The sequence below is a fragment of the Anolis carolinensis genome, unplaced genomic scaffold (genome assembly GCF_035594765.1).
Source record: "Anolis carolinensis isolate JA03-04 unplaced genomic scaffold, rAnoCar3.1.pri scaffold_7, whole genome shotgun sequence".
Lineage (NCBI taxonomy): Eukaryota > Metazoa > Chordata > Lepidosauria > Squamata > Dactyloidae > Anolis > Anolis carolinensis.
In genome coordinates, this window is record NW_026943818.1 from 656,169 (window position 1) to 670,256 (window position 14,088).

At 40.0% G+C, this 14,088-nt stretch overlaps 1 protein-coding gene across 3 annotated transcripts in view; it reads left to right on the forward strand.

Annotated features, from left to right (window-relative positions):
- The first annotated feature begins 34 nt into the window (after positions 1-34).
- rabgap1 (RAB GTPase activating protein 1) overlaps positions 35-14,088 on the forward strand; it is a 53,035-nt gene continuing 38,981 nt past the window's right edge. The window contains exons 1-5 of one of the 3 annotated variants that reach the window (XM_062959989.1): positions 51-170; positions 2,210-2,363; positions 8,311-8,512; positions 9,947-10,214; positions 13,572-13,951. In XM_062959989.1, the coding sequence (XP_062816059.1) occupies positions 8,363-8,512; positions 9,947-10,214; positions 13,572-13,951 (798 nt within the window). In that variant the 5' untranslated portion in view covers positions 51-170; positions 2,210-2,363; positions 8,311-8,362. Of the gene's footprint in view, positions 171-2,209; positions 2,364-8,310; positions 8,513-9,946; positions 10,215-13,571; positions 13,952-14,088 lie in introns of all 3 variants that reach the window. The other 2 variants (XM_062959990.1, XM_062959988.1) reach the window with 2 other exon arrangements.

Consider the following 14,088-nt stretch of genomic DNA (forward strand, 5'->3'; position numbering starts at 1 on the left):
TTGGGAAAGGAGAAGCGGCTAGAGCGGAAGTGGAGCGAGCCGGAAGTAGGCCGCGCGGCTTCCGGCTGGGCCCCCGTCACTTGACGGAGGGGTTGGGCGCGGAGCGGAGCCGAGGAGCGAAGCCGGGGCGCCGCGGGATCCGCTCCGGCGCCGGAGGAGGACAAGGCCGGGTGAGCGAGCCAGCGAGTCCGGGAGTCCAAGGGCCCGCCCTGGCCCGCCTCACAGGCCTCACCCACGGGCCCCGGGGCCTGGCCGGCGTGACAGGCCCACTCAGCGGCCCGCAAGCGCCTCAGGAAGCCACGCATTGGGGTCCTGTCACTTTCCCGGCATGTCCCAGAAGCAGCATTCTCTCCTGACCTTTCGCCTGCTCCTGTGGCAGGCATCCTCAGAGGTTGGGAGGTCTGTGGGAAGCCAATTGTGAAGCAGCATTCCCTCCTGACCTTTCGCCTGCACCTGTGGCAGGCATGGGAGGTCTGTGGGAAACCAACTGTGAAGCAGCATTCTCTCCTGACCTTTTCGCCTGCACCTAGGGCAGGCATACTCAGAGGTTGGGAGGCCTGTGGGAAACAAATGGTGAAGCAGCATTCTCTCCTGATGTTTCGCCTGCACCTGTGGCAGGCATCCTCAGCGGTTGGGAGGTCTGTGGGAAGCTAATTGTGAAGCAGCATTCTCTCCTGACCTTTCGCCTGCATCTATGGCAGGCATCCTCAGAGGTTGGGAGGTCTGTGGGAAACTAATTGTGAAGCAGCATTCTCTCCTGATCTTTCGCCTGCACCTATGGCAGGCATCTTCAGAGGTTGGGAGGTCTGTGGGAAACTAATTGTGAAGCAGCATTCTCTCCTGACCTTTCACCTGCATCTATGGCAGGCATCCTCAGAGGTTGGGAGGTCTGTGGGAAACTAATTGTGAAGCAGCATTCTCTCCTGACCTTTCGCCTGCACCTATGGCAGGCATCCTTAGAGGTTGGGAGGTTTGTGGGAAACTTAATTGTGAAGCAGCATTCTCTCCTGACCTTTCGCCTGCACCTACGGCAGGCATCCTCAAAGGTTGGGAGGTCTGTGGGAAACTTAATTGTGAAGTAGCCTTCTCTCCTGACCTTTCGCCTGCACCTATGGCAGGCATCCTCAGAGGTTGTGAGGTCTGTGGGAAACTAATTGTGGGGTTTATATACCTGTCCAGGGTGCTTGTCTGCTCGAGGCAAGTGTAAATATTGCAATTAGCATTGAATTGCCTTGCAGCTTCAAAGCCTGGCTGCTTCTTGCCTGGGGGAGTAGGCTGCTCTCTTCATTTTTATTTATTTATTTACATCATTTTTGCCCCGCCCTTCTCACCCGGAGGGACTCAGGGTGGCTTACAATTACATTGCCCAAAATACATTCAATTAAACGACGACATATCAATAAACATTAAAACAGTGCCACATCCATTAAAACTCTAATTAGACTCTATTAAAGCATAAATTATAAAATTTAAAATTCATGTATAGTTAAATTCATCCACTAACACCTTCGTGTGCACCTTTATCCAATACCCAGTCCTATGTATGTGTTGTCGAAGGCTTCCATGGCCGGGGTCACAGGGTTGTTGTGTGTTTCCCGGGCTGTCTGGCCATGTTTGAGAAGCATTCTCTCCTGACGTTTCACCCACATCTAGGGCAGGCATCCTCAGAGGTTGGAAACTAGGCAAGTGGGGTTCATATATATATATATATATCCCTGTGGACTAATGTCCAGGGTGGGAGAAAGAACTCGTCATCTGCTTGAGACAAGTGTGAATGTTGCAATCAATCAGGACCAGGTAACACCTCCCAACAAAGGATTCCTCCCAGACAGGAAGCAGACAGGCTGCAAGGCCATTCAGTGCTAATAAAGCTGGCCAATGGCAACATTCACACCTGCCTCAAACAGAGTTACTTCTTTCTCCCACCTTGGACATCATTCCACAGGTGTGTGTGTGTATATATATATATATATATATATCCTCCACGTGACTATTTTCCACCAGACCTCACATAGATGAGGGCGAAACGTCAGGAGAGAATGCTTCTCAAACATGGCCAGACAGCCTGGAAAGCGTAGAACCCATTACCATTATTTATGTAGTATATATTTACATATTTTGATGCCTTCTGACGGGAAATGAGTGGGTAGCGCATGTTACTATTGTCAGTGCTGCTGTGTGATTTATTTGGTTTATTTTCTTGCTTCAGCGGGGAAATTGTGAGGATAACCGCTCTTTCGGTTGTCGCCCCCGTTGTGTGTTTGGTGGTTTGGTTTCCGCTTGGAGGAAGTGGCGAGGCCTATCGTGGTTATCATTATCATCGCTGGTGGTGTCATTGTTCTGTTTCTATCATCCTTATCAGGGTAGGTTTAACTATTTGGTTTGGTTCCTTTGCAAGAGACAATGGGAGAGTGAACAACAGCCTTTGCATTTGCGGGTTTTGGCTTTTGCAGGTCGGGATATTCACAGATTTGATTGGAAAAGGTTATTTCTAGGAATCTCTACATCTTCCAGTTTGGCAACATCTTCAAGTTGGAGGAATTAAGAGATTTCTTGGGAGAGCACCTCTCTAGGAAAATCTTAATCTTTCCATGCAATTTTTGAGCCAGTTTCCAGCAGATGTTCTGGAAGAACTAGATAGGTAAATAATATTTACTGATATTTTATATTATATTATGTGGACACTATTTTCCTGTGTGTCTACTATTCCTTGCTTCTCAGCATTTGTCTCCCATAGGAAACAAAAGTTCCAGTTGGTAACCTTTGTATTTATATTATGATTATTATTATTATTATTATTATTATTATTATTAGTGACATTTATATCCTGCCCTTCTCACTCCGAAGGGGATTCAGGGCGGCTTACAAGTTATATGTACATACAATATATTATATTATTAGTATAGCACAATATTAGCATTATATATTACTATATTGTACTATACCACTATATTTCAATATTATTAGTAATATTGCATGCAGTATAAATATACAATTATAATAGTGAATTATTAATATTATTATTATATTGTATTACATTATAATATTATTATCAATATTATATGTACATACAATATATTATTTGTATAGCATAATATAAGCATTATATATTACTATATTCTACTATACCACTATATTTCAATATTATTAGTAATATTACATGTGATTTAAATATACAATTTTTAATAGTCTATTATTATTCTATTGTATAACATAATATTATGAATATTATATGTACATATATTATATTATTAGTATAGCACAATATAAGCATTATATATTACTATATTCTACTATACCACTATATTGCAATATTATTAGTAATTAGTAATATTACATGCAATATAAATATTCAATTATAATAGTGAATTGTTAATATTATATTGTATTACATAATAATATTATTATCAATATTATATGTCCATACAATATATTATTTGTATAGCACAATATAAGCATTATATATTACTATATTGTACTATACCACTATATTGCAATATTATATTACATGCAATATAAATATGCAATAATAATAGCAAATTATTATTAATATATAGTATTACATAATATTAGTATCAATATTATATGTGTATACAATATATTATATAATCAGTATAGCATAATATAAGCTTTATATATTACTATATTGTACTATACCACTATATTGCAATATTATTAGTAATATTACATGCAATATAAATATACAATTATAATAGTGAATTATTAATATGATTATATTGTATTACATAATAATATTATTATCAATATTATATGTACATATATTATTAGTATAACACAATATAAGCATTATATACAGTAGAGTCTCACTTATCCAAGGTTCTGGATTATCCAACGCATTTTTGTAGTCAATGTTTTCAATATATCATGATATTTTGGTGCTAAATTCGTAAATACAGTAATTACTACATAGCATTAATGTGTAATGAACTACTTTTTCTGTCAAATTTGTTGTCTAACATGATGTTTTGGTGCTTAATTTGTAAAATCGTAACCTAATCATAACCTAATAACCTAATCATAACCTGTTTAATAGACTTTTCCTTAATCCCTCCTTATTATCCAAGATATTCGCTTATCCAAGGTTCTGCCGGCCCGTTTAGCTTGGATAAGTGTGACTCTACTGTATTACTATATTGTACTATACGACTATATTGCAATATTATTAGTAGTATTGCATGCAATATAAATATACAGTTATAATTGTGAATTATTAATATATTGTATTACATAATATTAGTATCAATATTATATGTGTATACAATATATGATATAGTTAGTATAGTATAATATGAGGATTATATATTATTATATAGTCACGTTGACACAGGAGACATGGTGGAATGACGTCTTCCTGGCCCAGAGTGATGCTTGAGCTGCAAAAAATTTTACAGTTTCATTAGTCTGTAGTATTTGTATTTGTTCTTAGTTTTCTGCCATCTGCAGTGATTGAGTAGGCTTAATCTTTTAGTTGCCATAAGAGGAGAAAAAATGCATGTAGGTGAGTGGAAATCATCACTTGCCAGCTCCCGGTGTGCTAGTAGAAATGCTTGCAGACGGGTCAATTCTGCAGATTTATTTCTCCTGGAAGGTCGGAGATTCTCATTTCCTCTTTCAAAGTGACTTTGCAGAGGCTTCTCAAAAGAGAATATTGTTTTTTTACGGCCTCTCCAGCTGATTAGTCAGTCCTCTTTCTTGTCAGGCAAGAATTGTTTTTTTTCTGCTTCTTCCGTTGAATTGATTGGGCAATCCTAGATTCTAGGAAAGGTGGGGCCCGGGGATTGCATTGATTCTTGACCCTCCTGTAAATGCTGTTCCTGATGCAAGCTTTGCAAGGAGGGAGATATGAGACGAGTTTGTATATGTTCGAGCCGCTCAGGGTCTGACCTTAATGCTGTGTTTCTTCTCATTTGCAAGCCAAAAAATTACAATTCTGTGAAGAGTCAGGTGCTAAACAGAGACTCCATCTATCTCTCAGTTAGAGGCAAAGAGTCTGGGTTTGCTTTCTTTTCCCTGAAATTATAATAATAGTAATAATAATAATAATAATAATAATTTTTGTGATACGAAATCCAGGATATCTTTCTTGTTTGCTGTGTCATACTATGTCGTTGTGTCAATAATAATAATAATAATAATAATAATAATAATAATAATTTTTGTGATACGAAATCCAGGATATCTTTCTTGTTTGCTGTGTCATACTATGTCATTGTGTCAATAATAATAATAATAATAATTTATTTCTTATAACCCGCCTCCATCTCCTCGAAGTGAGATGGAGGCGGGATAGAAAAATAAAGTATTATTATTATTATTATTATTATAATAAAAGCCTGCTTCTTATTTATTTTTATTTACTATTTATTTAATACATTTATATCCCGCCCTTCTCACCCCGAAGGGGACTCACAGCGGCGTACAAATTAAATTTACATACAATATTATATTATTAGCATAGCACAATACTGGCAATAAATTACCATATTGTACTATATCTATATATTGTAATATTATTAATAATATTACGTGGAATATATTACATGGAGTTTGGGTTTGCTTTCTTTTCCCTGTAATAATAATAATAGTAATAATAATAATAGTAATTATTATTATTATTTTTGTGATACGAAATCCAGCATATCTGTCTTGTTTGCTGTGTCATACTATGTCGTTGTGTCAATAATAATAATAATAATAATTTATTTCTTATAACCCGCCTCCATCTCCTCGAAGGGAGATGGAGGCGGGATAGAAAAATAAAGTATTATTATTATTATTATTATAAAAGCCTGCTGCTTATTTATTTATTTTTATTTACTATTTATTTAATACATTTGTATCCCACCCTTCTCACCCTGAAGGGGACTCAGAGTGGCTTACAAATTAAATTTACATACAATATTATATTATATTATTTATTTTATTTTTCAAACTTATATGCTGCCACTCCCCTAGGGCTCGGAGCGGCTTACAAGGACCGGCTAAAATCAACAATTTAAAAACATCTTAAAAACATCCTAAAAGCACCTTTTAAAACATCAACAACAGAACTCAAACGCCTGTCGAAACAGATGTTGAAACAGATGTCGAAACAGATTATTAGCATAGCAATAAATTATCATATTGTACTATATCTATATATTGTAATATTGTTAGTAATATTACATGCAATATATAATATATAATTAAGATTATTATATTGTATTATTAGTATTATATTGTATTACAAAACATTATATGTATATTCAATATATTATATTATATATTATTTTAAATTATATTGTATATATGTATATATGCATGTGTGTGTTTATTTATTTACCCGCTTCTCTGCTCCTTGCTTGCTTTTGTTGTCTGCAAATCCCTCCACTGCGTCACTGCACGGTTTCTGGAAGCCTTGAGTGGGTTTTCCAGCTTTTCAGAGCCGTAAAAATAAATGTGGGTTCCTCTTGCGAGTGGGCCGTGTTGGGAAACCACCATCTGCTTTGTGTATTTGCTTTGCAAGTGCGTTATTTTTAAACAATGCACTTCTCCCTCCTTTGAAGTGTAAGTTATTCAGGAATGCCCTCTTGCGCTGGCCTTGGACTTAAGTCAGCCGTTGGAAATTATCTCAAGGTGCAATTTGTCCGTTTTATCTCTTGGCTTGGATTAGTTGCAAGTCAGTCTGGATTCGGAAGTCCCACAGTATCTTTGCGTGCTCATTTTCCAATACTTTTGCAGGTTTGTGATCCCACTAGTTCTTTGCTGCTGGGAGGTGGTACTTGAGGCATAAGTTCCAATGAATCATTTGGGCCACATAGTTGTGCCTCTGTTTGTAGTCTGTCTGTGCAATTTTCTTACAGCAGCTGAGGATATGATCCATGGTTTCGTCGGCTTCCTTGCACAGTCTGCATTTTGGGTCATCAGCTGATTTTTCGATCTTGGCCGTAATTGCCTTTGTCCTGATGTCTTGCTCCTGAGCTGCAAGGATCAGGCCTTCTGTCTCCTTCTTCAGGGTCCCATTCGTGAGCCAGAGCCAGGTCTTCTATTATTATTATTATTATTATTAATATTAATTGCCTTTGTCCTGATGTCTTGCTCCTGGGCTGCAAGGATCAGGCCTTCTGTCTCCTTCTTCAGGGTCCCATTCGTGAGCCAGAGCCAGGTCTTACATTATTATTATTATTATTATTATTATTATTATTATTATTAATTGCCTTTGTCCTGATGTCTTGCTCCTGGGCTGCAAGGATCAGGCCTTCTGTCTCCTTCTTCAGGGTCCCATTCGTGAGCCAGAGCCAGGTCTTCTATTATTATTATTATTATTATTAATGGCCTTTGTCCTGATGTCTTGCTCCTGGGCTGCAAGGATCAGGCCTTCTGTCTCCTTCTTCAGGGTCCCATTCGTGAGCCAGAGCCAGGTCTTCTCCTTATCAGCTTTTCCTTCAATTTTGTCAATGAACTTTCCATGCAATGTTTTGTTGTGCCAGCTGTCAGCTCTAGTTTGTAGTGCAGTTTTCTTGTACTGGTTTTTTGTCTGCTGTGCTATTATTATTATTATTATTATTATTATAGCAAAGGATGGATGGCCATCTGTCAGGGGTGCTTTGATTGTGAGCCAGATCCAGATCTTCTCCTTATCAGCTTTTCCTTCAATTTTGTCAATGAACTTCCCATGCAATGTTTTGTTGTGCCAGCTGTCAGCTCTAGTTTGTAGTGCGGTTTTCTTGTACTGGTTTTTTGTCTGCTGTGCTTTGAGGAGTTTCTGATTTTTGACTTCAATGAAAGCAGGTTCTTCACTTTGCTTTACATCTTCTGCCAGGGCATGTTCTTCTTCTTTGACTGCTTGTTTTACTTGTAAGAGTCCTCTGCCCCCTGATCTTCTAGGCAGATATAGCCGGTCAACATCACTGCGGGGGTGCAGTGAATGATGAATGGTAATTAGTTTTCTTGTTTTTCTGTCCAAATTGTCCAGTTCCGCCTGTGTCCAATTTATAATGCCAGCAGTATATTATTATTATTATTATTATTATTATTATTATTATTATTATATTTCCTACTCGACAGATGCAACTGTCTTTTGGTTGCATAGGTCAACAGCAAGCTAGACTATGAATGATCGGGAGCTCACGCTGACCCAGGCTGGCTCGAACTCATTGTTCGCCGACCCTTCGAAGCTCTTGAGGAGCATTTTCTCTGATTCCGACCCCGCAGAGTGGTTTAGGGAGGAGTCCAGTCCAGACTGTGTGGCTGCCGTTCAGTTATACATACTTCATATTTATTATTTCGTTTCACTTTTCTGTTTTTCAGGCACTTATGCGCCAAGCCCATTCATGAGTCAAGCGTTCCCTTTTTATAAGTCATGGATGACAAGGCCTCTGTGGGGAAAATCAGTGTGTCGTCAGACTCGGTGTCTACCCTTAACAGCGAAGATTTTGTCTTGATTTCCAGGCAAGGGGACGACACGCCGTCCACCAACAACGGTAGCGACGATGAAAAGACGGGACTGAAGGTAAGGCGGGACGCGCGCGGGACGGAACCGAGGGGGAGATTGGGGACGGAGGTGAGTTCCCCTTGGCGGAGAGCGGCCACCTCGCTCACTTACCACCCTGTTTCCCCGAAAATAAGACATCCCCAAAAAATAAGACCTGGTAGAGGTTTTGCTGAATTGCTAAATATAAGGCCTCCCCCGAAAGTAAGACCTAGCAAAGTTTTTGTTTGGAAGCATGCCCATCGAACAGAACACCAGAGCATATAGGATGCAGGATCGGTAAATGTACATACCAGTTGTACATGGAAATAATGGTAATCTATATATATAAAAGAGTGATGGAATCCTGGCGACCGCCAAAACAACAAAACTAAACACCCCACAACCTCGAAAATTGACAGCACAACCCCTCATCCACGCCTCTAGGTTGATACAACAAAAAGAAAAGAAAAATAAAGTCCTAATTAGAGGGAGAGGAATAATTGTTTTTAGCCAATTGCTGCCAGTTAGAAGGCTAAGCTCCGCCCACTTGGTCTCCTAGCAACCCACTCAGCCCAAGGGACAGGCAGAGTTAGGCCTCACTTAGGCCTCTGCCTCACTGCCTATAAAATACAGATTATCAGATTTTAACTGGATTAGATGGCAGTGTGGACTCAATACCCTTCCACACAGCTATATAACCCATATAATCTTATATTATCTGCTTTAACTGGATTACCTGGATTCCACACCTTTACCCTTTACCTTAACTACCACCAATTCCTCAATACTTTATTTCCCATACCACCATGCTTGCCACAGCAACACGTGGCCGGGCACAGCTAGTAATATATTAAAATGTTATATTATTTATATTTATACAGTAGTAACAAGACATTTTTGACAGAAGTCATAGTTTGTCTGGTTTGGTTATGTTGGTTTGTGATAACAACTACTGTACAGTATAGAATAAATGTTCATTTTTTTGTTCAACAATAAATGTGAATTCTTCTTCATGGAAAAATAAGACATCCCCTAAAAATAAGACCTAGCACATCTTTGGGAGCAAAAAACAATATAAGACACTGTCTTATTTTCGGGAAAACACGGTATAATATGTTTTTATTGGATAACTGTTTTATTGCTGTGTTTTGATATTTGATGGTTTTATCGGGCAAGACCCCATGTAAGCTGCCCCGAGTCCCTTCGGGGAGATGGGGCGGGGTATAAAATAAAGTTATTATTATTATTATTATTATTATTATTATAATGCAGTTCCCGTAGTCCTTTCCTAGTCTGGATTTGAAGTATTGATGGTGACCTTTAAAGCCAGCTACAGAAGATTTTGTCGACCCGAAGGTTGGGGTGAGCCCCCGCCGTCAGCCCCTGCTTACCTAGCTTTTCGAAAACAACAATGCGAGTAGATAAATAGGTACTGCTTCCTTTCACTGAACAAGAACCGCTTCCCTTCCGCAGATCATAGGGAATGGGAGTGAGCAGCAGCTGCAGAAGGAGCTCGAGGACGTCCTGATGGATCCCCCCGTGGAAGACCCTCCCAACGACCGGGACCATGAGGAGGAGGAGGAAGACGAGGAGGAGGAGGAGGAGGAGGAGAGCTCCCCCGACGCCGAGGGGGACGAGCCCGTCCTCCTCGAGGCCTCCGCCTCCTCCACCATCAACCCCGTCTCCGTCTCGGGCCCCCAGAAGCCCGGCATGAGCCTGCCCGTGAAGCCCACGCAAGGAGGTGCGGTGAGATGCGTGCTGACCGCCAGGCACATCCTCGTTTCAAAGAAGCTCAAGGAGCTTTTGCATCGCTTCTCTTAAAACACCCAAATCTTGGCAGGGAAAACTACCTTTTGTTAGCAGCATGGTGTTGCATTCTAGCCTTAGAATCATAGAATCATAGAATCATAGAACAGTAGAGTTGGAAGAGACCACATGGGCCATCTAGTCCAACCCCCTGCTAAGAAGCAGGAAATCGCATTCAAAGCACCCCCGACAGATGGCCATCCAGCCTCTGCTTAAAAGCCTCCAAAGAAGGAGCCTCCACCACGGCCCCGGGGAGAGAGTTCCACTGTCGAACAGCCCTTCTCACAGTGAGGAAGTTCTTCCTGATGTTCAGGTGGAATCTCCTTCCTTTCCTGTAGTTTGAAGCCATTGTTCCGTGTCCTAGTCTGCAGGGCAGCAGAAAATAAGCTTGCTCCCTCTTCCCTATGACTTGTACATGGCTATCATGTCTCCTCTCAGCCTTCTCTTCTGCAGGCTAAACATGCCCAGCTCTTTCAGCCGCTCCTCATAGGGCTTGTTCTCCAGACCCTTAATCATTTTAGTCGCCCTCCTCTGGACGCTTTCCAGCTTGTCAACATCTCCCTTCAACTGTGGTGCCCAGAATTGGACCCAGTGTGATTCCAGGTGTGGTCTGACCAAGGCAGAATAGAATAAGGGGGAGCAGGACTTCCCTGGATCTAGACGCTATTCCCCTCTTGATGCAGGACAGAATCCCATTGGCTTTCTTAGCAGCCGCATCACATTGTTGGCTCATGTTTAACTTGTTGTCCACGAGGACTCCAAGGTCTTTTTCGCACACACTGCTGTCAAGCCACTTGAGACACCTTTTCCCGCAGCACCACAACAGAGCCCTGTAGTTAATAAACTACAACAGCTCTTTAACAAAACATAGGCAAACACAGGAAACATCCAAACCTTTTGGCAACATTGCCTCTTCTGAGAGACACTTAATTTAAGTCCAAGCCTGACCAAGAAGCCATGAGAGCAATGACATATATTAGTAATATTACATTTAATATATATCAATAATATTATATTGTATTAGTATAATACAGCAGAGTCTCCCTTATCCAAGCTAAAGGAGGAGACGCAGGAGGATAAAAAAAGAAGAAACTGACGGCATATACAGAACAAGTACAAAAGGATAATAACGCCAATGTAAACATTGTAAGGGAATACTAATACAGTAGAGTCTCACTTATCCAACATAAACGGGCCGGCAGAAGCTTGGATAAGCGAATATCTTGGATAATAAGGAGGGATTAAGGAAATGCCTATTCAACATCAAATTAGGTTATGATTTTACAAATTAAGCACCAAAACTTCATGTTATACAACAAATTTGACAGAAAATGTAGTTCAATACACAGTAATGCTATGTAGTAATTACTGTATTTACGAATTTAGCATCAAAATATCATGATGTATTGAAAACATTGACTACAAAAATGGCTTGGATTATCCAGAGGCTTGGATAAGCGAGGCTTGGATAAGTGAGACTCTACTGTATTAGTAATATTACATTTAATATATATAAATAATATTATATTGTATTAGTATAATACAGTAGAGTCTCACTTCTCCAAGCTAAACGGGCCGGCAGAAGCTTGGATAAGTGAATATCTTGGATAATAAGGAGGGATTAAGGAAATGCCTATTCAACATCAAATTAGGTTATGATTTTACAAATTAAACACCAAAACATTATGTTATACAACAAATTTGACAGAAAAAGTAGTTCAATACACAGTAATGTTATGTTGTAATTACTGTATTTACAAATTTAGCACCAAAATATCACAATATATTGAAAACATTGACTACAAAAATGCCTTGGATAATCCAGAAGCTTGGATAAGCGAGTCTTGGATAAGTGAGACTCTACTGTATTTTATTCTATTTTTATTATTATTAATACATTTATTAGTTCATTTATTATTATTATTGTATTTATTATTTTACTCTATTTATTATTACTTGTATTATTTTCCTGTATTTATTATTATTATTATTACATGTATTATTTTACTCTATTATTATTAAAAGGATACATAAGCACATTTACAATGAAGAAGATGAGAATAATGATTTGATCAGAGTTGGGAAATGAAAGGTTCAGGTGCCAAATACGGTCTCGATCCATTGAGTTACGTAGGAGTCTCCAGCCAACTAAAACAAAATACTGTATATACTCGAGTATAAAAGGATACATAAGCACATTTACATTGAAGAAGATGAGAATCATGATTGGATCCGAGTTGGACAGTCTTCCTGTATTTATTATTACTATTAATATTATTACATGTATTATTTTACTCTATTATTATTAAAAGGATACATAAGCACATTGACATTGAAGAAGATGAGAAGAATGATTTGATCAGAGTTGGGCAGTCTTATCTTAAATTTGAGCTTGATGTAAATATTCAAAAACATTGAACCTACTGATGCCTCAATTGATGTAATTTTATTGGTACAGTAGGGTCTCACTTATCCAGCACTCGCTTATCCAACGTTCTGGATTATCCAACGCATTTTTGTAGTCAATGTTTTCAATACATCGTGATATTTTGGTGCTAAATTCGTAAATACAGTAATTACTACATAGCATTACTGGGTATTGAACTACTTTTTCTGTCAAATTTGTTGTATAACATGACGTTTTGGTGCTTAATTTGTAAAATCATAACCTAATTTGGCATTTAATAGGCTTTTCCTTAATCTCTCCTTATTATCCAACATATTCGCTTATCCAACATTCTGCCGGCCCGTTTATTTTGGATAAGTGAGACTCTACTGTATCTATTTTTATTGTGTTGTCGAAGGCTTTCATGGCCAGGATCACAGGGTTGTTGTGTGTCTTTCGGGCTGTGTGGCCATGTTCCAGAAGCATTCTCTCCTGACGTTTCGCCCACATCTATGGCAGGCATCCTCACAACCTCTGAGGATGCCTGCCATAGATGTGGGCGAAACGTCAGGAGAGAATGCTTCTGGAACATGGCCACACAGCCCGAAAGACACACAACAACCCTCTATTTTTATTTCTGAAATTTCCCACCCTCGGCTTATACTGGAGTCAATGTTTTCCGAGTTTTTTTTTTGGTGGTAAAATTAGGTGCCTCGGCTTATATTCAGGTCGGCTTATACTCGAGTATATACGGTGCATACATACATACTTTGACTTTTTTTGTGTATATATATATATATATATATGCATGAGCTGTGCTGTTCCTGAAGAGACGGGAGGGGTTTACCTCTTCTTTCTCCCTCTTTCTTTCTCTCTCTCATCCTTTTCCGCTCGCCTCCCTTGCAGATTCGGAGGACTCGAGCCCGTTCACGCCCGTGGCGGACGAGGACAGCGTGGTCTTCAGCAAACTCACCTACCTGGGCTGCGCCTCGGTCAACGCCCCCCGGAGCGAGGTGGAAGCCCTGCGGATGATGGCCATCCTGCGCGGCCAGTGCCAGATCTCCGTGGACGTCACCCTCTCCGTGCCCAACGTCTCCGAGGGGACCGTCCGGCTGTTGGACCCTCCGACCAACACGGAAATCGCCAACTACCCCATTTATAAGATCCTCTTCTGCGTCCGGGGCCACGACGGGACCCCGGAGAGCGACTGCTTTGCTTTCACCGAAAGCCACTACAACTCCGAACTCTTCAGAATCCACGTCTTTCGCTGCGAGATCCAGGAAGCTGTAAGTCCGGCATTCGGGGTTGGCGGGTCACCGTTGTTGTGCCATCGGGTTGTTTCAGGCTCGTGGTGAACCTGTCGTGGGTTTTTTGGTGGCAGGATTTGTTCAGAGGACACTTGCCATTGCCTTTCTCTAAGGCC